General features: G+C 43.2%; 4 protein-coding genes and 1 long non-coding RNA gene across 8 annotated transcripts; 2 read left to right on the top strand and 3 right to left on the bottom strand.

Moving 5' to 3' along the window:
• Positions 1 to 672: 672 nt before the first annotated feature.
• Positions 673 to 1856, bottom strand: med21 (mediator complex subunit 21). The gene is made up of 4 exons (XM_037243594.1): positions 1768 to 1856; positions 1565 to 1679; positions 1226 to 1326; positions 673 to 1150 (listed from the first exon to the last, which is right to left on the bottom strand). Exons 1-4 carry the CDS (start codon positions 1807 to 1809, stop codon positions 971 to 973), a joined length of 438 nt encoding a protein of 145 aa, XP_037099489.1. The 5' UTR covers positions 1810 to 1856; the 3' UTR covers positions 673 to 970.
• A 170-nt stretch (positions 1857 to 2026) lies between these two features.
• Positions 2027 to 3667, top strand: fgfr1op2 (FGFR1 oncogene partner 2). The gene is made up of 6 exons (XM_037243593.1): positions 2027 to 2334; positions 2480 to 2616; positions 2681 to 2798; positions 2872 to 3014; positions 3079 to 3192; positions 3258 to 3667. The coding sequence occupies exons 1-6, from the start codon at positions 2310 to 2312 to the stop codon at positions 3396 to 3398; spliced, it is 678 nt and encodes a 225-aa protein (XP_037099488.1). The 5' UTR covers positions 2027 to 2309; the 3' UTR covers positions 3399 to 3667.
• Positions 3668 to 4057: 390 nt separating this feature from the next.
• tm7sf3 (transmembrane 7 superfamily member 3) lies at positions 4058 to 9140 on the top strand. Its single transcript, XM_037243592.1, has 12 exons — positions 4058 to 4313; positions 5031 to 5185; positions 6080 to 6230; positions 6511 to 6631; positions 6778 to 6949; positions 7020 to 7197; positions 7264 to 7350; positions 7626 to 7706; positions 7766 to 7918; positions 8049 to 8149; positions 8210 to 8372; positions 8436 to 9140. The coding sequence occupies exons 1-12, from the start codon at positions 4253 to 4255 to the stop codon at positions 8687 to 8689; spliced, it is 1677 nt and encodes a 558-aa protein (XP_037099487.1). The 5' UTR covers positions 4058 to 4252; the 3' UTR covers positions 8690 to 9140.
• LOC119117369 lies at positions 6131 to 9675 on the bottom strand. The gene is made up of 2 exons (XR_005096506.1): positions 9483 to 9675; positions 6131 to 6250 (listed from the first exon to the last, which is right to left on the bottom strand). It is a non-coding gene; the product is annotated as an uncharacterized LOC119117369 (long non-coding RNA).
• A 1429-nt stretch (positions 9676 to 11104) lies between these two features.
• gas2l3 (growth arrest-specific 2 like 3) lies at positions 11105 to 23970 on the bottom strand. Of its 4 annotated transcripts, XM_037243590.1 has the most exons (12): positions 23890 to 23945; positions 22798 to 22856; positions 22029 to 22112; positions 21160 to 21338; positions 16966 to 17021; positions 14971 to 15163; positions 14537 to 14655; positions 14318 to 14459; positions 13786 to 13849; positions 13576 to 13717; positions 13009 to 13116; positions 11105 to 12473 (listed from the first exon to the last, which is right to left on the bottom strand). In XM_037243590.1, exons 5-12 carry the CDS (start codon positions 16987 to 16989, stop codon positions 11244 to 11246), a joined length of 2022 nt encoding a protein of 673 aa, XP_037099485.1. In that variant the 5' UTR covers positions 16990 to 17021; positions 21160 to 21338; positions 22029 to 22112; positions 22798 to 22856; positions 23890 to 23945; the 3' UTR covers positions 11105 to 11243. The 4 variants fall into 4 exon arrangements, with proteins under 4 accessions (XP_037099485.1, XP_037099483.1, XP_037099484.1 ...); XM_037243588.1 differs by having other exon boundaries at positions 22798 to 23970; XM_037243589.1 differs by lacking the exons at positions 21160 to 21338; positions 22029 to 22112; positions 22798 to 22856; positions 23890 to 23945 and adding an exon at positions 17909 to 19169.
• Positions 23971 to 24679: the final 709 nt, after the last annotated feature.

Below are 24679 nucleotides of genomic sequence, written 5' to 3'. Positions count from 1 at the left end.
CAGATTCATCAGACTGGTTTGCGCGAATGAAAGAAGTCACTGTTTCCAATGATTTTATTCTTGTTTAACTATTATTATTTTTACATACAACCATGAATTAAATTAGACATTTTCATTGAATATTTAGTTCCATCCTTCTACTTACGAAGCAATTGAGGACAATAAAAGGTCATTTTGGATTTTTACGTTCTTGACTTTAAAATGGAAAACGTGAAAATGACGTCACGAGCCATAAATGGCTTAGGAAGAGTCTATATTTGGGCAACTTCATTTTTTTTAAATGAAAGAGCCATGATGTCAGTATGCCTGGATGAGGGGGATGTGGGTGTGACTTGCTGACACTTTATTTTGGGTGTGGTGCTAAGCACAGAAGGCTTTTTTAAAGTCTAACGTCAACATTGGCCACCGAGATGTGACGTGCCTTCTATTTTTAGTTTTTTGGGCCAATAAACTCTGTTGCCCCTCAGGCCCAACTTTAATGTGTTGTTATTGAAGGTGCCCCAAACCTGATCCACATCACTCTTCTCCTTTTCCAGCTTGACATTTTCCCAAAGCTATTTATGTACAAGCTTATAAAATCTAAAGAAAATACCAATTCCTATTTTTTCCTGAGAGGAAAGCTTTAAACGTAAACATTTGCTTGCATGCTACAAACTACAGGAACACATTTGGATAAACAACTGTTTAGTCAAACTTTATTGACCAAAAATGGCCATTAGAGCATAGCATCAGTTCGTGGTCATAAATATTTACAAAATCAATATAGAAAACATACAAAAACTGAACTGCAGCCCGACTATTTTTTTTCCAACCCAAGTAAACAAGTCTACCAGTGTGAAGTGATCAAATATGGCTTCTTTTTTTTTCACCCGACAGACAGATCCAGCATGGGTTTTGAGGCTCGCGGCTGAGTGTTATAAATAATACTAGATGTAGATAATAGATAATAGATGTGAAAAAAGACGGCAGGTCAGGATTCAGCAGGCGAAGTCTGGCTGGGGGCGCCATTGCGGGTGCGCAGCTGAGATTGTGCAATGTCCGCCAGGGCACTCTGGATCTTCTCCAGCAGCATGTCACCCCGGGTGACCACCTCTTTCAGACGGGCCGCCGCCTCGTGGTTCTCCTCCTCCAGTTGCCGCAGACTGGCCGCCTGGTGAATAGTAGCCCAATCGTGTCACAATCTCGATTTGTATTAATTGTATTATTGTATCTGTTAACCACTGACCTGCAGAGCTGCCGTGGACTCCTCGCTCGGCAAAGAATCAATTAGCACGTCCACATCTTTAGCTGTCCTGGCAATGAGGGCTGCAAACAGCTGAGCGTATTCTAAATGTAGAATGACATTTGGTCATTGTTTGAGTAAAGCTTAACTTATTTAGTATGCATTTAACTATGCAAGGTTATTTATAACTGAGAAGTGATGAAGGGCAATACACTATAATTTATTTTTTGAGTGCTTAAATGTTTTTTTTAACGATGTTTCACTTTTGCTTAGTCTGTTATCCGATTGCATAGAAATGTAGAACTTCGTAAAGGTAATGGAGAACTTTTAGAAATAAAGCACCTTCAGTTTGGTTTGCAGGCTGATCGTTGTTGATCGACGTCTGAATGTTACTGAACGAGGCAGGCGGAGCACACTGTTGCAGGACACCGATGGCGTTACAAAACTGATCTGCAAGCTTCAAACACAATCGCATGGGTTATTAAAACACCTTTCCGAATCGGGTATGGATCGGAAATATGCATAAAAGCTTCGGAATAGCATACCGAATTGACAGCATCTTGTAGCTGCGTTAGCCTATCCGCCATTTTTACTATCTTCTTCGTTTATTAGTGAGCAAAATTCGACTCGATAGTGCCACCGTGTGCTTCATCGTTTGTATTAAAACAAATTTGTATAGTTATTTATTTATAGTAAATTTTATCTGCAGTACTGTAGCAAAATACAGAACAATGCTTTATCATTATTTTCCATAATTTGGCGATTTTTGTTAAGGTTTTGTGATTTGTATTTGTAATCACGCGAGATTATACGAGACGTGCGTGCTGCCATTAAATTCCGAAGAGTTGACGATACATGATAACATTTTGTTGGTTATAATCCCAGTTAATCATTTCAAGACTCTGTTTTTCAACAACGAACCAACTCTGTAAACCGTGCCACCGTGATGCGACTTTGTTTTTGACGTGATAACTTGTAATAAAACGAGGAGGCACCATTTTTGACCTATTTATGTGGACGAGGTTGTGGCTGTAGCTAATGCTAGCTACCAAATATCAACAGGAAGTAGCAACCGAGCTAAAAGCTAATGTCTTGCACTTTGAGCTCTCCAGGTAATATCGATATTGTTGATTCCACCGAGTTAGGAACTGTAGTGTTGTATTCTACTCGGTCTAGTAATAGATCGCCTCGTTTATATATCGGACTTCTTCAATTTGCGCCACTCTTGGTTCCTAAAAGTGTGTTGTATCTTTTCAGACATGAATTGTACTTTGGAGAAAGTCCTGGCAGATGCCAAATCGTTGGTCGATCGGCTCCGTAACCATGACAACGCCGCAGAGCTGTTAATTGAACAGACAACATTCTTAAATAAGCGGGTGGATGCCATGCAGCAGGTAGGGTGTTTTGGTGAGGGCATTTTGAGTGATTAATCATATTTAATTTGTTTTTATTTACCAGTATCAAGTAGAGATTGACACACTCAACCAGGTTGCACGTCATCGGCCTCGATCCAGTCTGATCCTGGGCATCCAACAGGAAAATCGTCAAATTAGAGCTCTCCAGATGGAAAACAAAGGTTTACATGGAAAAGAGTAAAGCATTTTATGACTTTTATTTGTTTTGAACTAATCCTACTCTTGTCTGTGCAGAGCTACGGACATCATTGGAGGAACACCAGTCGGCGCTGGGGCTCATCATGAACAAATACAAAGAGCAGAGGTCCAGGCTGCTCATGGCCAGGAACCGAGATGACCCCACCATTGTGACACAACTGAAGGAACAGCACACAACAGTCAGTTCAAACTGAATTAACCCCGCACTAGCCAGACGACTCCTAATTTAATTTCCCTTCGCAGGAGCTGCAAGCGCACGCCGACAAAATCAACGAGATGGCCTCTGTGATGAGGAAAGCCATCGAGGTGGATGAGGGGCTGCTATGTCAAGATGAAGAAAGGATTAAACGGCTCGAGGTAAAAGCGAAGGACCGTTTCTCTCTTTAAAAGCGAATTAATAGCATCATGTTTCTGTGCCGTAGCTGGAGAACAAAGGACTGAGAGAACTGCTCGGAATCAGTCGCGAAGCCTTCCTGATCCTGAAGAGAGAAGACCCATCAGAAACCATGTCACTCTCACCGCCGCCACTGACCAACACTGACGCCAGCTTACAAAAAAGCTAGACTGGACTTCCTATCCACGCTTCCACGATGATGTCTTTGGGATGCACCAGTTTTCCTCCATGGTTCCACCATCAATCACACTGTGCATGCCTACTGTATCACCCTCCTCCAGAGCTGCAGTTGAACAATCACTTGTCATTTCTTTTCTTTTTTTTTTTAGCTTGGCCAGTGTGGCAAGTGAAGCCTGTGGCACTTGCAATAACTTGAAAGTGTGCGTGAGATTTGAAAAAAATTGTGTGAGCTAAAATAAATATGATTATCAAACACAGTATTTATTTTTTCCACTGCTCTGGTTGACAGACAATAACACAAGTAAATTGAAGTGATAATCTGCCTTAATAAATCCGAAGAGTGAAATAAATAAACGTTATACACCAAAACCACTAATAAATATTTTAACTATTTCAATCAAAATGAGATTTAAATGCAAAATTTTGATGTAGATATGTAACATCACGATGCATACGTTTTTAATATGTCATTGAAAAGACTGATACGTGGACAATAAAAATAAATTGTTTTAAAAATATTTAGTTGCATTTATTTAGCTGTCGCGTATTATTCATCAAATGTGTCCATTTTGATTATTTACTTATCAAACGAAAATAGTGGGCGTTTCGAAGCAAAGTATCGCGCGACCTCACAAATCTCGCACAGGGCGCCTTCACAGACCTCCGCGAGAGTCGAAGACTAGGAGAGCGAGCAGAAGAACACTGAAGTTGTGTCACTCTGAAAAGCATGTCGCCTTTTTGCCCGCGGGGACTTTCATTAGCTAAACATAGGCGAGTTCGAGGTTACAAATGACTGACGGGAGCTTTCGTGAAACTTATTGGAGTCGATAAAGGAGATAAACAATGTCTCGGTGGATCTGCTGGCTGTTGTGTTTAATATGTGAAGTTCAAGCTCAGGAAGAAAGTAAGTACAGTATAATAACGCTTTTACTTATTTACAAGAAATATAATCTATAAATAAATTGATAGGGTGATTTCTTGTAAAGAGTTTCCTTAAGATTTAAAATGATCTTTTTTTTAAATTAAACGTGCTGTTTTTAACATATTAACAATATCTATCGTGATTGATAATTAACGTTATGTGACCCCGTACTTTATAACAGCAGTGTATAAATACTTTTTTTTCCACAGCGGTATAAACAGGTGTTTATAAAGGTTAAAGTCTGCCCTCACACGACTCACGTGCTTCCACTTAAATCAGAATGAGAACAAAAAAATAGAGCAAGAAGTCTGACCTGCAAAATGTCAGACGAGATAAGGCAACTTGTGCAGAAAATCATCTTGCATGCTTTTTAAATGAAGCCCAAGACACACATCCATGTTAAAGCTGCCATATAATAGTTACAAAGTCTAAGTGTGTATATTAAAAAAAAAAATTCAAATGTTTTGATTTCAGATATGCTGGCTCAGTCTCCTTAGGAGAATTGAAAAATCAATGAGCTATGATCACAAGGAATTAACACAAACTCAGCCTCATTCAACCCCAAAGGAACTTAATGTAATTTTAAGACTCAATCCAATAAAAGTTTGGCGCAGATGTAATTTTTTTCCACAGTTAATCTGAGTAAAGTTTGAGTCGGATACGGACAATGTGATTGTCACGACTGCTCTCTTGTGACAGACCGGGTGGTTTTCCAGCCGGGAGCTTTTCAGAATGTCAGCGTGTCGGGGAACGAGACGCTGCAGGCCGTGGCCACCAGGATCCCCGCCGAGGTCGCCTATGTCACCGTGCAGTTCCACACGCAACGTCACAACGTTACGCTCTCCTATAGCACCGTAAGACCCCCCCCCCCCCAATAGAATCCCAACGAACAAAGTACGCCTTTTCACAAACAAAGCTCATCTTCTTCTGGTAACAAACGGTCACATGCCGAGAAGGAAGAAAGAACAGCGCTGGCTGTCTTCCAGTGTTGTCCTTTCTTTGCAACGTCACGTTTCTATTTTTCGGGTATTTGTCATAACAACACCCGTCAGATAAAATCACATCAGAAAATAATCAGGCATGACTCTTGCGTCAGCTCTCAGATGATTAAGAGCCCAACGGTCACAACAGGGCGAGACCCAGAAACCTTCCCAAGACTGGTATATTTATTTATTTTTGGTCAAAGGAAAATATAAATAGTTTAGAAACGTATGCAGACGCAAATGAAGTTAGAGTGGATTTTATAAGTAGCAGTTAAGCTCATTTGCGAGAGTTGTCATTATTTCATAATCATTTGAAATTGAGCCGTGGTAAATGCGTTAATCCATCTTTAATTTAAAAAATAATCCATTCTTCTGTTATGGTTCATACGAAACCACTTGAGGGTTATTTTTTAGTCCAAAGCGAATGAGAAAAGAATTTCTTGTGACCGCTTAGTACCGCTGTGTCGCATTGGATAAATTCAGCGTCGACCATATCAAATGGGCATTTTCCGTCTGTTGTTGTGTTGCCAAAACAAGGCGAGCTCTGTACAAAGGCGGGATTGTGATAATCGCCGCTGCGGATTTATCGCTAAAATATGCAAATTAGATTTGAACTTGAGACTTAAAGGATTGATGGATCTTAATTTGTGCATTTTTACTATTAGTATTTGGGTTCTTTTTTGTCTTGCATTTTAAATGTGAAAAAAGATGTCTGCCATCTAGTGGCGGAAGGGGATATTACAACTTTTTGAGTTTTTGTTTTAGACCCCAGTGCTTGGTTTGTCATCAACGGCAGCCGACACGGGCATCCTGTTACCGCTCCTGCCGGGACAAACGTCCTTCATTTTGTTCCTCTTCTCTGCCGATGGAAGCGCAGTCACAGGCACGGGCGTTATTCTGCCATTCTCCAGCGCAGGTACGTTATCAACGATGAGGCTCTTAAAAAAAGTAGATTTTGGTTTTGTTGCATAAGATGAGGAAGTTGCATTTGCGCTTCTGCAAAATCAAGGCTGAAGTTCTTTCATCATAAGATGAGGGGAGTCAGTTCATCTTGATTTTATTTGGGGATTTTAGATTTTATTTTTATTTATTTCAATTTTATTTAATTTTATTTATTTTTATTAGCTTTGAATGTTTGCTGCTGGGTGATCCTGACATGTCACAACGCCCCGCCCCCCCCCCCCTCCCTGTTTTAGACCCCATACCCGGAGGCTGTAACTTGGAGTTCAACCTGAACGTGGACCCCAACATCTACCTACGCTACAACCTCTTTGAGACCACCATCCAATTCGCGCCAGCTAACCTGGGATACGCGAGGTAAGCTAGCTGACAGCTCACATGTGCGTCATGTTCTGCAGTGGTCTCGTGCTCAGCCGCCTCCTCTTCCGCTGTTAACGCCTTAAGTGATTTTATGGTATTCGCTGCGGTTTCTCAAGAATATCACAATTTTATTTGTCCACTAGGGGGGGCAATCCTCCATCTTGCGACACATCCACGGGAACAGAAACGCGCTGGCGGCTGCAGTACGACATTTATCAGTACTTCCTGCCTGAGAACGACTTTTCGGAGCCCAGCCTCTTCCGCGCCGTCCAGGACGTGGCGGACGTGGACGGAATGATGGAGAGCGGGAAACTTGTACGGAAAACCAGATGAATCATAAGAATTCCGCAACCACGGATTAAAGTCGTCTTCCCGTTCCTTGCAGATTGTGACGCTGTCCTCGACAGAAATGACTACGGCTATTTTTAGCTCCATCCCCGGCCAGGGCGTCATTTACTCAGTCATCGTTCGAGACCCCGTCCTCAATACGTCGGCTTCCTACGTCCCGGTCCACACGTACGCTTGCAGCTTCGCCTCCAAGTTGGACAGCTGTCAAACGCTGGGTATGACTTGAAACCTTCACAAAACCTTTTTTTGTTGGAATTCCTGAGGTTTTTTTTTCTTTTCAGGAAAGATAACCACAAAAATTTTCTTTACCATCATCGGATTAGCGGGGCTGTTCGTCTGCTTTTTTGGGCATCGATTCTTCAAATCTGGTGAGCGCTTTAACTTCACTTTATATTTAATTTGCCGTTGACGAATTCGTTTGTTTTCCATATAGTAAGACACCACCAGATGGCGCCAAAGCTACAAATACTTGAACAATACTGTATGGGCAATATTGTCATGTGGTCTCCTGCATGTGATGTTGTATTATGTCCAAAATGAACCCATGATTAGCCATCCACTTGTCTCCAATGTGACTGTTTTTTTTTTTTTTTGTCTCGTCTGGAATATTGTGGATTTCTTAACAGCTCTTCTTCTCATACAGAGTTGTTTTGTATGGGCTTCAGCTTTTCCGCCTTCTTCTTCTTCGTGCTCATCACCAGGACCACCGGACTGGATTACGACAGTGAGTTGTTTCCGTCCATTGACGTCGTCGCCACGTTCTAAGCGTCTCGCTTTTCGCAGTCCGACTGGCCGTGTCGACGGTGATCGGCGTGGTGGGCGGCGTCCTCCTGGTGATGAGCTGGTGGCGCTTCGGCTCGGTCTTCGCCTGCGTGGTGGTGGTCGGCCTGATGCTCGGATTCTTGCTCGCCGCCACCGTCCTCTTCACTCCCCTCGGTAGGAACTCAGTCAATTCCTCGTGGCTCACAAGAGTTCAAACTAATGTTCGTATAATATCCAAACAATAGAGGACCAAGTCCTGATCCCTGCGGAACTCCACTCAGGATTATATTTCATCTTCTTTCAGGTGACCTCGATGTGTTCAGGCGCTCCGACGCCGTTTTCTGGGTGACCTTCTGCAGCATCATGATCATGGTCCCGCTCTTCTTCATGCGTTGGCCCCGAGAGGTAACTGTGATGTCATCGCTGTGGGATCGGAGCGTTTCCATTGGCTCCTTCTCTCATCAGGGTAACATCACGACGTGCGGCGTCATCGGCGCCTACGCCGTCATCCTGGCGGTGAACGCTTACATCTACACCAGCCTCTCCTACATCACACTCAACATCCTCAAGCGCTTGCTCAACAACAACTTCAGCGCCGCGTTCACTGACGTGCCGTTCCAAACCATCGGTGAGTTCGTAAATGTCAACTGTTCTCTCGACAAATATTAAATTGTGGTTTTCTTTTGTCTAGACTACATCATGATCACCGTCTGGGTGGTGCTGGGCTTCACCGGCATCGTCCTGCAGCTGTACCGGGAACGCACCCGTCCTTTCTTCCCGCCCAGCCCGTACCTCATGTGGCTGCAGGAGCGCGAACGGCGCAAGACGAACGTGCTGGACCCGAGCCATCACTTCCCGCCGCTGCCCAACCGCCTCCTGGCCAGAGCGCGGCAGCTCACCAGGCGGATGGAGCCGGCCGGAGAGCACACGCCGCTTTTGCTTTAGAGACCAGCGAACCACAGCTGGGTTGCGTTCGAGCGCCACGTCGTGTCGGACGTTCAAGTAGCGAGGAAGCCAGGGGTCATTCCGTGTCATGGACTTCAAACGCATCCCAGTCTTTTTCTCCCACTTCCAGCCACACCTCAAATTTGGAAGGAAATGTGAGGGGTGAAGGTGTTTTACAAAAAATGACCCTCGTTGTTTTGTTTACTATGTACAGATCAAGAACAGCATTACTGAGAATGATCCAGACAGAACTGAAGGAAACCGAATAATAATAATAATGACATTGTAGGTTTTTATGCTTTGGTCACTGCACTCGTCTATTTGCACTATAACACAAAATAGCACATTTTGTATCAGCGGTCGTGGATAGTTTTAAAACTCTGGCTTATCCTTTAATTTAAATAAATACTTTAAAATGCACCAGTAAAAAAAAGGCTGAGTCAGTGAGTAACAAAAACGGACTAGTTAGGAAACACTTCCAAAGAGACGCTTTTAATCTTTTCTTTTTGTCATGTTGGAATGGACCTGACCCAAAAGTAAAGTTGTTACACTGTTTGACTGTTTATCCGCAATTGTGCCATAATTTGTTTTCCAAGAATTTTACTCAGAATTTTGGTGTGCAAAAACACCCGAGATTGCTCGGTCCATATTTTATTTAATACTTTAGATGAACATCCCAGCCTCATGGTGTATAAAATAAGTAATAGAATGTGTCATTTAATACTGTAATAATAAATTGTCAAAATGTGTCGATTATTTTTTTTTAACATCTATATTGTGTACATGCACTCACCTTTATAATTCGATCAGGGTTCCTGGTGCAGTTTCAGTCATGCAAGACAAACAAAACTCTTCTTTAGAAAATAATCCACAGATATTTACAAAAAAAAAAGATATATATGTATAAACTCGCGTTTTTAGATTTGTAATCATTATCTGTTGCATAAGTAAAAAAATCGCACAATGGTTTTTACACCTGTGTTCATTTACTCGTCATTCGCGTTCCTACTTCCGGCATTTGAGATACCCTGCAGTGTTCCACTATTTCCGCAAGATGGCAGCACATTACATTGAACCCTATTGAGAGGGTGTTAAAAGGTACCAGAATTTTTCCGTAAGAATTTAGTCAGACTTCAAATTAAATTAATTCTCTTGCAGTGTTCTATTATTTCCGCAAGATGGCAGTACATTACATTGAACCCTATTGAGAGGCTGTAAAAAGGGACCAGAATTTTTCCGCAAGAATTTGCGTCGTAAGACTTCAAATTAAATTCATTCTCTTGCAGTGTTCTATTATTTCCGCAAGATGGCAGTACATTACATTGAACCCTATTGAGAGGGTGTTAAAAGGTACCACAATTTTTCCGGATATATTTGCGTAGTAAGACTTCAAATTAAATTCTCTTGCAGTGTTCCATTATTTCCGCGAGATGGCAGCACATTACATTGAACCCTATTGAGAGGGTGTAAAAAGGGACCAGAATTTTTCAGTGAAAATTTGCGTAGTTAGACTTCAAATTTCATTAATTCTGGGAGTTGCTGATGTTTTCATTCATCAGAATTGTTTTTATTAACAATTTTAATTGGAAATAAAATATATGTTTATATTAAAATGCACTTGTATTGACCTTTTGTTCCAAAGGCGTAAATCAACCACAAGAATTCAAAATACAGTCAAGATGGATTTTCACCAGTTTATTAGAAAACAACCACATAAAACAAACAGTATCTGGGACAAGAGACATGATCAACATTCAGTGTGACGAACAGAGGTTTCTGTAAAGTGCCAAACACAAAGGGGGGAAAAACCTTTTAATAATCTGTAAATACTCTATGAATATAGACAAACATCACATGGAAAACTAGAATTTCAACACACCAACATAGAAAACATTTAAAAAAAGTTTTGAATGTGCACTGAAAGTGATGGCATGGCCTGATGAGAGAAAATAAAAAGTAGTTTGATCAGTAGTTTATCTGTAACCTTTGCCTCCTTAAAAAGTGTTTGTACACACTGTGCAAATTTCATTTAAAAAAAAAAAAAAAAAAAATCCCCTTCACCCATCTAATACATTCTAATGCCAGTCACTCTGATTTGTGATGAAGGCACATGACAGAGGACTTGATCTTGATGGCGCCAAGATGTCATTATCCATCACTCCCTGGAGAAATAAAATCGTTCCAGTTCCGGTTGTGTCGTTTAGAAATGACACGTATGACTTTGGTAGCCTTTTCTGCTTACGAAGCTCACTTTGGACAAAAGTATCTCAGACCGTCGCGACTGTTGCGTGTGTAAAAATGTAAACATTAGAAGAAACTGTTAGGTAGTTTAAAGAGGAGCCGTCGATTATTCCACCACAAAGACGAGACATAAGAACTGTCGATTTTTCGATGAAAAGTGTGGAATATGCGTAAAAAATAAAACTCTAACCCCTGCTATGAAATAAAATTGCAGTAGACTTGATTCAATAAGGGTTAAGTTTGAAAGGAGCAGAAACGAGTGCAGATTTTTTTTTTTTCTAATTCACCAGCCTGCTGGTAAAGGCCCTTCCCATCAGGTCTTCTGCCTTCTTCGACAGTTCATTTCGAAATAAGGGTCTTCGCGCTTGCCTCTGTACTGAGGGATCTTCCTGCTGGTGCCGTGCTCCGGTTTCGCGATGACATCCGGGGTGGTCTTCGGAGGGGCCGAGACGGCTTTGATGGTGTGAGTCAAAGCGGAGGTTTTTTGTCCTGCCTTCTGGGTTGTGGTGGTTTCTTTCTGGTTGACTTTGGTGTTGGCGAGGGCACCGTTGCCCCCAGGGTGTCGCCAAGGGGCAGCGGGACCTCGTTGGAAGGGGCCGGAATCCTTGGTCGAGGCCGGCACCTTGGTTTTGGCTGCGGTGTCTTTAACGGGTAGAGGTGAGGCAGGTTCTGGAGTAGCTGGGGAGGCCGGGCGAGCTTGCAGAACGGGCGTGGCCGCATTACGCGCTGCCGCCCGGACCCTCCTCGCTGTCTCGAGACGGAGGCGTGAGGCGGGGGAGCCGGGGCGGCGCTGCGCGAGGCGAGTGCGCTGGCCGGCGCCAGGCGGGGGTCGGGCATCTTTCGGGGCGGTGGCAGGGCGTGGCACGGCGATGGGATTGGACGGTTTGGGGCATTTGGAAGAAGGCTCGGGGCAGACCGGACTCCTCGGCTGAGAGGCGGGGATGCGAGTGGGCGGTCGAAGCCTCGGTCTGGATGCAGCGTACGGGTCTGCTTGGGGCGTCAAAGCTCTACGCTGGACCTGCACTGGACTGGGGGACTGCTTGGAGCTGCCCACAGGTGTGCTGGGCAAAGAAGAAGAAGAGGAGGACGAAGAGGAGACTTTGGTGGAGACAGGCAAAGGCAGCTGGGTGGGCTTCCTCAGGGCGGGCGACGTTAACTGGAGGTTCTTCTTTGGCACCGCGCCAGCCCCTTTCCTGGCCAGCGTGGGCGTGCAGGCAGGCGAAGCGGCGTAGGAGCGACACGTCTGACCCGCGGCTGGCAGCGAGGTCTTGCAGACCGAGCCTGAGGAGGAGGACGACGAGGAAGAGGAGGACGACGACGAGGAGATAAGGTCGTCGACAGCCGCCAGGGGGTCCATCTCAGGAGGCGGCGCCGTATTGCCGTGGTGACCTCCCAAGCCTGGCGGGCCCTTCTGAAAGGCCAGGATCTTCTGCTCCAAGGTGGTGAACTGCAGCACGCGCAGCGGGTCGTACTTGCTGAGGAAGCCATGCAGCGTGTCCCAGCCGCCCCCGACGCGCACCATCACGTGTTTGCCGTGAAGCATCTGAGGACAACAACAAGTTTCGGCTTCAATGTCAACCAATCGTGAAGAAGCACTTTGGCTCATGATGTAATGGGACTAACGCCGTAGGTCATCCGTTGGAAGATAACGAGCTTACCTGCAGCGCTTTAAAGTGGTGCTTAACATGTAAACAGCACTTTGGGACATTGAATTAAAATATTTATTTAAGCTACTTTTTTTTTTTTTTTTAAATCAACCTTCATGTGCAATCAATACATTTTGATTGACTCACCTCTGCCTCATTCTTTTAAAAATGTGTCCTTACGCTAATCGCATGGCTAAAACGTAAAGCTAACATAAACAGCAATTTAGGCATTAATTATGGTCGCCTGCTTTGCAACATTATTATTTTACAAAGCCGAAACACCGACGATAGAGAAAGCGATGCAGAAAACAAGGCTTACGGGTTTCGGGGGAGTAATTCACTCGGGGAGTATCGAATTTCGGATGGAACAACGAGATCCTTCTCAATACACACTGTGTCCCTTTGAGATGTGGAGTAGCCGATAACTCTCACCCGAATAAAGATGGTCTTGTCCCCAAGTCGGTAGCGACCTTCTGACAGGTACTCAATGGACACCCTGTTGGAGCAGTTGCAGCAAGGCGGGTCGTCGGCGCCGTGTTCCTGAAAAAGGGACAATGGGGCACAGTGAGGAGGGTTGATTTTGTGGAATTCACCACAATTAGAATCATGGTTAAAAAAAAATAAACGGCAGATGGCTTGAAGGCAACACGTGGCGATCTTCATTATTGTCTCCGAGCTGCACATTTGGAGCTACTTATGTTTTGGATTCCACTTCACTTGTTCTTAGAGTCATAAAACGAGACAGGAAACCAGCCCAGATGGCAGAAAAAAAATAAATCTGTGCATTTATTTAATGCCACGTGCAGTAGCGAGTCACAGAGTGCCTGCGGACGCGGTCACATGGTCAGTTACGATGCGTCATGCCGCTTACGGCGGACCAGTCAAGCGGCAGGGCCGGCCGGACACCATCTTGGTGGACATCATGGAGGCGGGGGCACGTGGATGTTACAGATGAATTTAGAGCTCACGTGTGACCAAAAATATAGATTTAAGACTCACCCCTGACTGGTAAAGGCCGCCATGTTGGCAGCACACGCTGAAGGTCTGGACGGCCGGCGGCGGCTGCTCGGTCAGGAGCAGGGTTTCCTCCAGCTCAATCTCCTTCTCCAATTTGACCAGCACAGGAGGTTCCACGCCGTACCTGCCGAGTTTTTGCGTTAGCGTGGATTCTTTCTCGCAATGTGTTATGGAAAAACAAAATTGACCTACTTGGAGACGATGCGTCCAATTTGCAGCAGGCAGAGGCAGACCTGCCTGGGCTCCTTATGCAGCACTGTTAAAAAAAATAAAAATGGTGACTTTATGAGGAAATAACACGAGGCAGCAGCTGTCCTCTCGGCTCTTGTTTCGACAACATCCGGGACGACAGAGGTGCAACGCTTGAAAACGTGACATGGAAGTTAATGATTCCCCGGAGGGAGGATGCTTGGTTGAATCATGCAGAAGGGAACACAAATTTAGAGCAGAGAGCTGAAATGTACGGATATTAATAAAACCGCTCGCAGCCTGGCTTGCTTTTGCTTGTGTGATTCGATTTGGGAGACTTGAATGAAGTCATCGGCGATTTAAAATAAAAAAAACAGTACTTGCAGGCTAAGAAAACAGGCCGTCATCGGATTTGAGAATAAAATAAACCTTTTGTTCTGCAAAGCCTAATTTAGTTCCATAACAGGAGAAAATCCCTTTGACAATTATGCAAAGGGTTTTGCGGGATTAGAAAAATTCGGCGGCGTCAACCCACCGAGCCCCTCGGACTCAAAGAGGTACGTCTCGTCCACGCCGATGCGCCGACACCAGGACAGGAAGTTGGCAGTGTTGTCGCGAGCGAAAAATGAACCCGGAGAGGCGCCAAGCTTACAGGCAACCTTCTGCGTTGGAAAAAGCTATTGGAATAAAACAAAAAAAATTCAGATCATAAAGCTCAAATGAAATAATTTTCAGCTCCGATTTGATTGCTCACCTTGCCGAGTGCAGACGGGCAACTCTGGGCGATTTTATTCTGCAGGGCGCCGATGAGTTTGCAGAGCTTGACGCCGTTGTTGAGTTCCTCCATGAAGAACTCGGCCCTCACCTCCTCTTCTGTAAAAGTCAATCAATTGTCTGCACTTAAAAAAAAATATGGGACCTGCCACTGAATTCTTATGTGGGACAAAATCCACAATGGGCACAAAGTGACAAAGATTGGCCCACTTTTTTTTTTTTTTTTTTTTTAAACCAATACAACAAAAGTAACTGCACCTGACTTTCAGAGCTTCTAGTCAAGTTTGAAAAGAAACACAAAAGTTGGGTCATTCCCGTCACGTTTCCGAGCGATACCCAAAAAAACCCCACCAGTTTTGATTTCCTCCTTGCGAAATTATAATCGATTGGGCTCTAAAAGGAAATCAAACGTACCCAGCATGCCCGTGAGCCAGATGGCGAGATCCTCCTGCATGGGTACCAGGGTGGCTTCGTGCCGAACGGCCAGCCACTGGTCGTACTGGAAGACGTCGGTGAGGCCGGGCCCGCGGCCGTGCCGCTGCGCCAACGGGCTGCGGGGACACCGCGGGTTCAGGACGGGGGCGTCGAACTTCTCGCCAAACCATATCTAGAAGCAGTCAGAGGAACGTAAAAAAAAATAAAAAAGGTGGGTTTTAGTCATGCCCAAATGATTAGGGAATTATCAAACCCCTTCGATACAGTCTTTCATTGTTTACAAGCTCGGGAAATCGCTAGCAGATGTCCATGGAGATGACTCATTCGGACAGATGTTACGCAATTTATTACGAGGCGGCCACGCCCCCCCACGGCGATAATCTCGATGTCCATTACGTGCCGATATTACATTCCTTCCGTTGTTATTGTGTTGAAAACAAGGCAGGGTCTCGTGCGGGCCTTGAAACATTCTCGATGATTCCGCCGACAAACAGGAAGGCGAACAGAGACGGAGTTATTTGACAATATTTTCTACGCTATTACTAAAATGAATGTTGAAAGTTTTCACGACAAACAATTTATTTATACAATTAGCAGTCCACTGCGGGCAACGGACTAATTTCCTCGAATAAATTTGTTGTCTGATTTTATTCGGTTAAAAAAAAAATAGTCCCTGCAGGCAACACGTGAGGTGAACAGCTGGAGCAAACGCCTCGGGAATGACCTTTCCACCCGAGCGCAGCACACGCAGAGAAAGATGCACAAACTCGTGCGCGCACACACCTGATGTTCTGAAAATGTGACCTTGGATCAAAAGAGCTGAATCGACCCAGCTGGACAAACGCGAGTTATGTAACAAAACTCAACTGGGAGCACTTGCATGTGTTTTTTTTTTTTTTTTTTTACATACGACTAATTATGTAACAAAAACAATGTACAAGTACTTAATTCAAATTTACATTGCGAGCAGATTAGCGGTCTCCGATTAGCCAGTTCACCATTTTCTTAAATCGCCTTTTTTCCCCCCGAATGGAGGAATGTCTCCCGATAATCCGCCGACTAAATGCAACCTTACAGCCGAGAATTAAATCAGCAGTACATTAGATTCCCCCCCCCCCTCATGGAGTTGAGCTGATGCTCTTAACTTGATCCACTTATACCCGCAAGCCTCCTGCGATTGTAATAGGGTCAAAGGTAAAGGCGACCCGAAACAATTCGATATTTAACGAAAGCAGAAAGACCGATCGATGTCTTGATTTGTGTTGTCTATTACATAACTTGCACGTGAGATTTCAACTGGCAGATGTTCGCTTTTAATGATGCGTTCAGGGACTTTTTTTTTCAGCCCGAGCGAATGCGCTGCGTGACGCAACCGGAAACTCGATTGCAGAGTCATTGCAGTCGATTATGGATCAATATCTTGGATAAGAGTTAATCAATACATCTGATTTAGGGCTCCTTTATTTTTGGTTGATGCTGTGATTGATGAAAAGACAATGGAGCATCGCCTGGCACCAAAAAAACTAAATAAAAATAAAAAAAACGGGTTTAGTTGGTTGCAAAATACGTCGCAATGCAAAAAAACGTAACTTGACACTTTTGTTGTTTGGGATCTTCACGTGGTTGACATTGCTTACTGGGAGGGGAAGGAGGAAAAACTTTGGATTGCATTCCAGCCGCCCCTCCCGAAAATGTGCTAAAGACACTCCTCGGGGTCCCGAGAGCGGAACGCCAGACACGTGTGACGAGAACGAGACGTGCCGTGACAGAGGTGGGCTTGCTTCAGTTGCTGGGTGAGAGACAGATGTCGACATTTTTTTGAATGTTATCAAAATAACAACTAGGGAGCTGCTGCTAACGTCATGAAAACAAAGCCTGGCTTGAAGATGGGTGGTGCTCAAAAAGGAGCAGCGATGCTTTTTTTTTTTTTTGTGTGGTGTTGTCCATCTAACATGAATTAATTCATGAACTTACCTGGATGCCAGTCTGGACAGCCATGACTGCGATCACAGATGATTCACTTCTTCATTCTGTGGGAATATGAGCAAAGAATTAAACTTTTGGGGGAAATTTTTTTTTAACAATAAGCATTCTTTTCTGACGCAGTTGTTGATATCGGCAGTCTCCGCGAGTATCCGATACCTTAAAATAAGTTTCTATCGGCTTGATATCGACTTAAAAGTGCGACTGGAAATACATGACAGTTATTAGTTAATGTACCATCAAAGTTCTTCAGTAGTAAAATCAAACTATTGATAAATTTCCTTCTTTCTGATTGGCAAAATTAATTCAAAATCAAAATAGCCTCAGGTTAAACCTCTTCCCGGATTGCCTTTTGTTAGCGTAACAAAAAGGTCCCACTGTAGTTTGGCCATCACGGCTTCCCGGCCTCAAATTTCTTCTTCAAACAATTCTCTTTTTGTTATTTTCTAAGACTCCAAATTGGGTCAGCGAGAAATTCCGTTCATTTTGATACCTGCCGAGTCAAACTGAGCGCTCATTATTGATTGATAACGAGCAGAAATGCTTGTTTTCGTTTCCACGGAATAAAAAGTGACTCTCACGAGGAAGTGACGTGGTTAGCGCGAGTGCTCCTCTCTTGCCCTTTCCCACACAGGATGTGAAGGATTACCCTCGACTCAACTGTCCCTTCGGGTGTGCGTATGTGTGAGAGCGTGTTTGTCAAAAGGGGGGGGGAAGCAATCACAGCATGGAGATCCTAATAACATTGATAATTTGGTCAACACAGCTGAGGCAATAGTGCAACCCCCCCCCTTCGCCCCCCCTCCGCCACCACACACATCCCTCTCCAAATATGACCTCATATAACCGTCGCTATGGCACATTACTGATGTTGTCATGCGGAAAGATTTCCAAAAGAGTGCATTCCAAGAAAAGATGACGTGAGCTCACTCACCTTAATGGAGAAAAAAAAAAAAAATGACCACGTGAGAGTCTTCTCAATGCAAAAAGCACATTTCCCTCTCAGCTAAGATGCGTTAGCAAGCCGGTTAGAGTGGAGGCGCACGAGTGAGTGGCGACGGAGAGCGAAGGGATGACAAGAAGGGAGGGAGGGGGGCGAGTTAGGGATGGATGGGAGCAGGAGGAGGCGCTCTCTCTGACTGATGAAGTGCCGACGCTTGGTGAAACCAGGACTACCCCCCCCTAAAAAAAAAAAAATCCTGTCACAGCGGGACACTCACAAAGCTTCCATTGTTTCCTTTGCACCCCCCCACCCCCGCCGACGACTCCCCCCCTGCACCAACTACTTCCACCAATCCAAGAACTCCCCAAACAGGCTGAAATGAAATATTTCAAAAAAAGTTCATTGAAAATTTCAACACTATTCAAGCATTGTGTTGAAATGTCACCGTTGTGCCAAAGAGCTGGAGAACGGTGACATTTGGAATCTCAGATGGAAAGGAACAATCCGGGCCCTCGGAACAACACGGCAAATGTTCGTCACTGTGCAAATGGACTGGCGCGACTTCCCACAGATGTCAACAAAAGGGCGAGATGGACGGAGGAGGAGGAGACAAACAAAACTTGTGTTGTGGTAGTGATGAACTTGGGAGTGGCCCTCAACTCTTTCCACGCAAATTCCAAAATGGTTACCAGGAAAGGAAAAAAATAGCCATCATTTGTTTTCTCCCCTTTCTCAATTCCACTCACGGACAAACTAGTTCTTCATTCCTCGCTTCATTTTATGCGTGTGGATTGAGCTGTTCCGAATCCAGGGATTAACGGAGTAAATGACGCACAGAAACCTCGGGATACAAAGATCGGATTTCAGTCGAGCGACCTGCACTTCTTGTTACGATGGAAATGACGCCTTTGTTTCAGGTCTAAGCCCCTCGAGAACCAACGATTGATATTCGAGTCCAAAGAACTCAGATTTCCAGGTGTTTTTGTTTTTTTTCCATTTTGAGAGTTCCAGAAGTCGATTAAAAAGGAAAGGAGCTCATTAGAGAGTCCTCGGGGTCTGAAATAAACAAGGATGATGGCGTGTGGAGGTGGGGGGGGGGGGGGGGGGGGAGTAGACATCTGTCCGTCCGCCTCCCACGCAGGTTCCTCTTCTCTAGTCGCGGGCACTAATCAGTTAAGAGGATCAACGCTATTCCAGACAGCATCCACCTCCACGACGCAGCGTCATCACAACACAAACTCAGCACGTGGCGCACACACACACACACACACACACACACACACACACACACACACACACACACACACACACGCAGCCCGTGCCATTAAATGAAGGGCGCATTATGTAAGGAGTTAAAAGTAGAACGTTCCAGACGAGTGTCCTTTTTGATTTTACACCGCGCTGCCCTGGGAATGCCTGGGAGGGATTCCAAAGATGAGTAACAAATAAATCAAGAGTTGGCTCATGTGTAATTTCAAAAAAAAAAAATGTTGGGCCCATTTTTTTTCACACTCCCAGGAAATGTCATGTTAGCTCTTTGGAAGTTCAACAAAAAAAAAAAAAAAAGATGACAAATGTTTTGAACATGAACAGCCTTATATAATTATGAGTCACTTTGAAATGAATTATTAAAAAAAAAAAAAAAAAAAGGCAATGACCCCGTTCAGCTCCGAGCACGCTACGACCTTCCTGCTGCATGCGTTTGGACCTCAATTAGTGGAGTTGAAAAAAAATGAAAAATAATCAAACGATGGGTGGCCAGAACCGCATCTAAAAGAACCTCCTGCAACCTTCCCCTGGGTTCTGCCGGGCCCGAGAGAATACCAACTCCCCACTCGATCCAAGTCCTTCCTGCTGAGCCCTTTGTGTCGGGACTTAATTATCCTGTCACAGGAGTGTTTCATTTACAAGCCAGCTTCAATACAGAAGGGGCCCGGTTGATTTGAAAGGATGGGGGGGGGGGGAGTAAATATGTACAAGCGCTACCAAGTGCAGTGGAACCTCGAAGGTCAAACAATTCGATGAGGTCACTCGGTTGATAAGGCGGGCATTCTTTAAATTACAAACGGGCCTGTCTGGCAAGGGGCCCGGTCTGAGCCGTTACTGATGACCTTCTTCCCAAACATGCAAAACTAACGGCCATTACATCATCACGTCCCTTGCGGACTTCTCAGCAAATCAATTCCAACTAGCCGACCTCACAAGGCAAGCTGAAGAGGCCCGATGGGTTGTTACGACGATAGAAATACGATCGTTTGTGTCACCAAGGCAAAAACTTACAGCAATGTACTATGTAGGGCTCATTGTTGAGACTCCAAGGTAACCAAATGTAGCCTCCAAAAATACACAGAAGTATCCAAGACACGCCAATGTAGGTCTACGTATTCTAGGAATTGCAAAATCCTTATTCAAGCCCCTCTTTCAGTGAAGGTCGGGCAAAACAGGGATGGAAATCAAAGCCCCCCAACATGTGTAACATAAATGAAGGGTAATCTGCAATTTCATTATCATCTCCATTGTGTCGGCCCATATGCGCCTGGTGGAGTTGAACTCATTAAGCTTGCTTTTGTCTCATCTGGGCTGGTCTTATGTGGGTCTCACAAGAATTGAACTGGCCCGAAATCCAAGGCCTGGTGCCAAAGATCAAGCAGATGGTGCCAATAGATAGATGAAGGCTGCCTTTGTACTATGTATTAATTATTTTTTAAATTTATTTATGATGCATTAGCTCACAAAAAAGGAATACATCGTTTTAATCATTTGTGAAACAATATACTTAATAATGACATTTGTAGCAAGATTTCAAATAGATTCACAGTCACGTGACCGAGTGTGCACGCTGCAAAGGGCGTATGCTGCACATCAAAATGACAAGTTCTCAAGTCTAAATTCAGCAGTATCGGTTACTAATACTTTTTTTTTAGTCTCCCTCATCCCAAACATTCACGATCTTATCAGCAAGTGCAGCCTCCCACGTTAGATGGACTCGCAGTGATCCTCTTAACTATTTATTCCCATCTGCCAATCAGGGACAAAAACGTGTGTCTAAACTTCACGAGTACTTTTAATATACCTCTAAAAGTACATTAAATGCAGGAATGTGACTTGTAATTTGGTTCCGACACTAAATGTAAGTTTTAATACAATGCACCACGAGGCATTTTCAGTGTAGAAACCTTCCGATCGGTCTGCAAACTTTTCTCCAGCTTTCGTCACATTTTTCAAACAAAAACAACACTTACCAGCAGCGCAGTGGTGATGAGAGTCTTTCAGTTTGCACCAAATCGGCTTTTCCTTGTGGGAAACGTGGACGTCGGCAAGGGAGTCATTTTTGTACGTCAACTTGCCCTGTTGCGCTGCTGCTGTTCGAACCAGCCAATCAGAGCGCGCCTGCCTCTGGAGGGGGCGGGGTCTGGTTCACCTGCCGTTAAAACCATCCATAGAGCGTTTTAATATGACAGAATTTGATTATTAGAAATCACAAAAAGGAATTACCATGAGAGACATTTAAGTTATACTTATTATGGGGTGATCAAAAGTAGTTGAATGCTAAATGGAAGTGAATAAGTTTAGTAAAAAGGCCTCCCTGCGGTATTGTCCTAAATGATGGCCCACTTTATAATAAACAATAAGGAAAGTGAATACTCTGTCTAGTCTCGTGAGAAAGCTGGAGGAGTATTGAGTGGGCCGCACCCTTCCCATACAGGATAATAAATACTTTGTGAAAGAGTCCAGTCTCACAGAAGCCCCCTTTGAAGCTCCAAGTAACTAGATATTTCTTTGTTGTAAAACATGTAAAGCAGTTTCTAAATAGTGTTGGTACACACACACGTGATGTCCCCATTTGCAAAAGCATCATGCCATGTGAATTATTTATTATTACAAAATGTTTCACCAAAACAAACTTAAATTACACAATTTGAAGTTGTTTTAAATATATTATTCATTGTTTCATACTCTCCGAGGTAAACAAGCAGTAAAAAACTTTCAAATGACAAAAATATTATTTTTATTATAAATACAAATTTTATAAAATACACTAGGAAATCTCAGGATATACTCAAAATGTATATTAGGATTATTTTTGTTTTAAAAAATGTACAATGAATACCTCTGAATACAGCTGGCTCCAAACCTTGTACTGAGGCGACACCTGGTGGTGAGAAATGGACTGCATCTCCACGCCGATATTGGACTGACATAAAAAGCAAAATGGATACATTTTCATTGTTAGCAATATTTAAATGTAATCTAAATTATAAAACGCTGCATAACTTTAGCTGCACGAATCTGTCAAGTAAAAAAAAAAAGAAAAAAAGGAATATTGTATAAGTGATGCTGAGTTTAACATGCAAAGTGGTATGTTTAAACATTAGTAATTGATTTCTTTTTTTGTGGGACATGGTGTATTGATATTGCACGGTTTTAATCCGGTCTCGGGCTTTATTTAACGAAAAGGTAAACATAGTTGATTGATAGATGTAATTTTCCAGACTGCCACAAGGCGGAGCCAGAATCCACTAGATAACTCCTCTGTATTCTCACTGTGCCCCAAAACTTTAAATTGAGGACTCCCGGGGGACGTGTAAGGACGTTACACGCAGTTAACGTCCCACTGAGTTCTTTTGTTTGGTTGCTTGGCCTATACTTTGCCCCTTTTACGCCATATGCCATTAGTGGCCAGGCTGTCAAATCATATGATGTGTGACTGCACATAGCTGTGCTGCATTTATCACTTTTTATTGACAGCAAAAAAAGGAAAAATGCTTTCAATATGTGGACAAACATGCACAAATATTCCAAATTCTTTGAATGCATGATCATTGAAAAATTTATACTGTAAATGACATTTTTGACATATATAACATTGTATTACTTACAAGTCACATGATGAGCTCCAGTACAAAACTTCAATTTCCTTGCAGATATTATGTTGTATCTAAAAGTAGGTACAGTAAACACATTCATTTCCTGTAAAGGGAGGAATCGAATTGACAAATTATAGACAAACAGTACAGTTCGTTTAATGTTTTTTCCACGGTGATAGATCAATGCAGCCAAATGATGTGTACAGTTCTATACATATGTCAGTTATGAACTTGGGTTAACTAGTTGACCTACATCACGCTCTGACAGTCATGTCAACAAAGACCAAATGACGAAAAATATGTATGCTTAACTATCAAGTTAATCAAACGTAAGAACTCTGATCTGCGCTTCAAGTGTTTTATTATCTGATTTTACACAAATTCACCTGCTTGCATGTTACAGTACAATGAGCTAACGTTAGCCTGTAGCCTGTATTGCTAATACGTTTGTTGTTTGATTATAACTAACAAAAACTTCCCATTCTGTTATTATTGTGTTAATCCCGGCAGGGTCGCCTTAACTAAATGTCAACGTTGATATTGAAAGAACGTGAAAAAATATCGAATAACTAGCATGTTATCTTGCACTGTAATTACATTAGCGTACATTATTAGCTCGACTATTAACGTGATGTTTACCTCAACAAATAAATAAAAACGTTAGTCTATGATTTTTTGAATTAACTGAATATAGTAACCATAATATTGATTTTTTTTTATGCGTTAGCAGAGGGAAAGACTGTGGTACAAATAGCGTCAAGGCGATGCTACAACATTGTATTGCTACTAAACGGCGTTTCGAGGCGTTACTAACTATTCATCCATTACTAACATTAATACACTTGTAGATAACACTAGTTAGCAGCTAATAGGATTATCCCAATGTCCTCACAGCGGCTCGGTAGTATCCTCGTCAAGTTAGCTTGGGACGCTAAGCTACCATGCTAACTAGCTAGCGGCGAACTCATGAGCTCCGAATTCGGTTGACGGGCGTGGGTTGTCCAAACGGGCGGCGGCCGAGGTGAACTCCGGTGCGCTCTGCTAAATAAAAAAAAAAGACGTGCCGCCGAAGGTGGCACGCAATTCAAACACATATTTCCCCACCGCATGCTTGTCAAATCTTCAAAATGGGGTCTGTTAACGTCCGTCTCCGCCATTTTGTGACAGGTTTTTTTTTTTTCATTGAGTAAAGGGGGTACGCGTAATGGTTGAATGTAACCCTGTCAAGAAGATAACATTTGGCAGTTACACTCAAAAGGGGTCGCGGGGTGGGGGGTCAAGCAACGATGAAAGTTTTAGGAGGGTCACGAAGGTGCAAAACATAAGTTATACTTAATAACCACTTGCTTTTGCAATAACGAAAATCAGTAGGCGATTTACATTGCAAAAACAGAGTTTGAAGAAGCAAAACAAAGTAATTGGAATTATGGAATATATTAGTTAATTAGACCGGAATTGCAAATTTGACTTGGAAATAATTCTTCAAACAAAGAGCAAGCCTAAAAACACGGATACTTTAAAATTTGCGTTTTTACAACGCATAACATTATGGTTTAACCAATCTCGTTAACAAGCAATGCATTTTAACTAGTTGATGAAGAAAACGAGTGAAATGCTACCTGGTAAGATGACATGTCATAAACAAACCTCCGATTTATTCTTGGTTGCATGCATTTTTTGGCCACATACTACAAGTTTTTTAATATATATCCCCAAACAGTTTTAATTAGTCAAATACAACTATTAATTAATATTGCAGTGTTTATAGAGGTGATGACTTGCAATCTTTTCCATATCTTATCTGCTTTTGTCTTGTTTTCTTAAATTATTATGTCTAAGAGTGGGACAAAAACTAACATTTGTTTAGAATAATGCAATAACAACTGTACTGTAT

Source organism: Syngnathus acus, chromosome 23 (assembly GCF_901709675.1).
Source record: "Syngnathus acus chromosome 23, fSynAcu1.2, whole genome shotgun sequence".
Lineage (NCBI taxonomy): Eukaryota > Metazoa > Chordata > Actinopteri > Syngnathiformes > Syngnathidae > Syngnathus > Syngnathus acus.
The sequence above is the reverse complement of the archived record's forward strand: the minus strand, read 5'-3'. Positions and strand labels throughout refer to the sequence as shown.

Bases quoted from the DNA above. Each gene is read 5' to 3' on its own strand.
- fgfr1op2 (XM_037243593.1), top strand. From the start codon at position 2,310: ATGTCTTGCACTTTGAGCTCTCCAG. The intron at 2,335-2,479 runs GTAATATCGATA...GTATCTTTTCAG, and splicing joins TTGCACTTTGAGCTCTCCAG to ACATGAATTGTACTTTGGAG. The intron at 3,193-3,257 runs GTAAAAGCGAAG...TCTGTGCCGTAG, and splicing joins AAAGGATTAAACGGCTCGAG to CTGGAGAACAAAGGACTGAG.
- tm7sf3 (XM_037243592.1), top strand. From the start codon at position 4,253: ATGTCTCGGTGGATCTGCTGGCTGTTGTGTTTAATATGTGAAGTTCAA. The intron at 7,198-7,263 runs GTATGACTTGAA...TTTTCTTTTCAG, and splicing joins GGACAGCTGTCAAACGCTGG to GAAAGATAACCACAAAAATT. The intron at 7,707-7,765 runs GTGAGTTGTTTC...CGCTTTTCGCAG, and splicing joins CACCGGACTGGATTACGACA to TCCGACTGGCCGTGTCGACG.
- gas2l3 (XM_037243588.1), bottom strand. From the start codon at position 16,989: ATGGCTGTCCAGACTGGCATCCAG. The intron at 14,460-14,536 runs GTGAGCAATCAA...TTATTCCAATAG, and splicing joins GCCCGTCTGCACTCGGCAAG to CTTTTTCCAACGCAGAAGGT. The intron at 13,718-13,785 runs GTAGGTCAATTT...AAAACTCGGCAG, and splicing joins ATTGGACGCATCGTCTCCAA to GTACGGCGTGGAACCTCCTG.
- med21 (XM_037243594.1), bottom strand. From the start codon at position 1,809: ATGGCGGATAGGCTAACGCAGCTACAAGATGCTGTCAATTCG. The intron at 1,680-1,767 runs GTATGCTATTCC...TTGTGTTTGAAG, and splicing joins TACAAGATGCTGTCAATTCG to CTTGCAGATCAGTTTTGTAA. The intron at 1,151-1,225 runs GTCAGTGGTTAA...ACTATTCACCAG, and splicing joins AGTCCACGGCAGCTCTGCAG to GCGGCCAGTCTGCGGCAACT.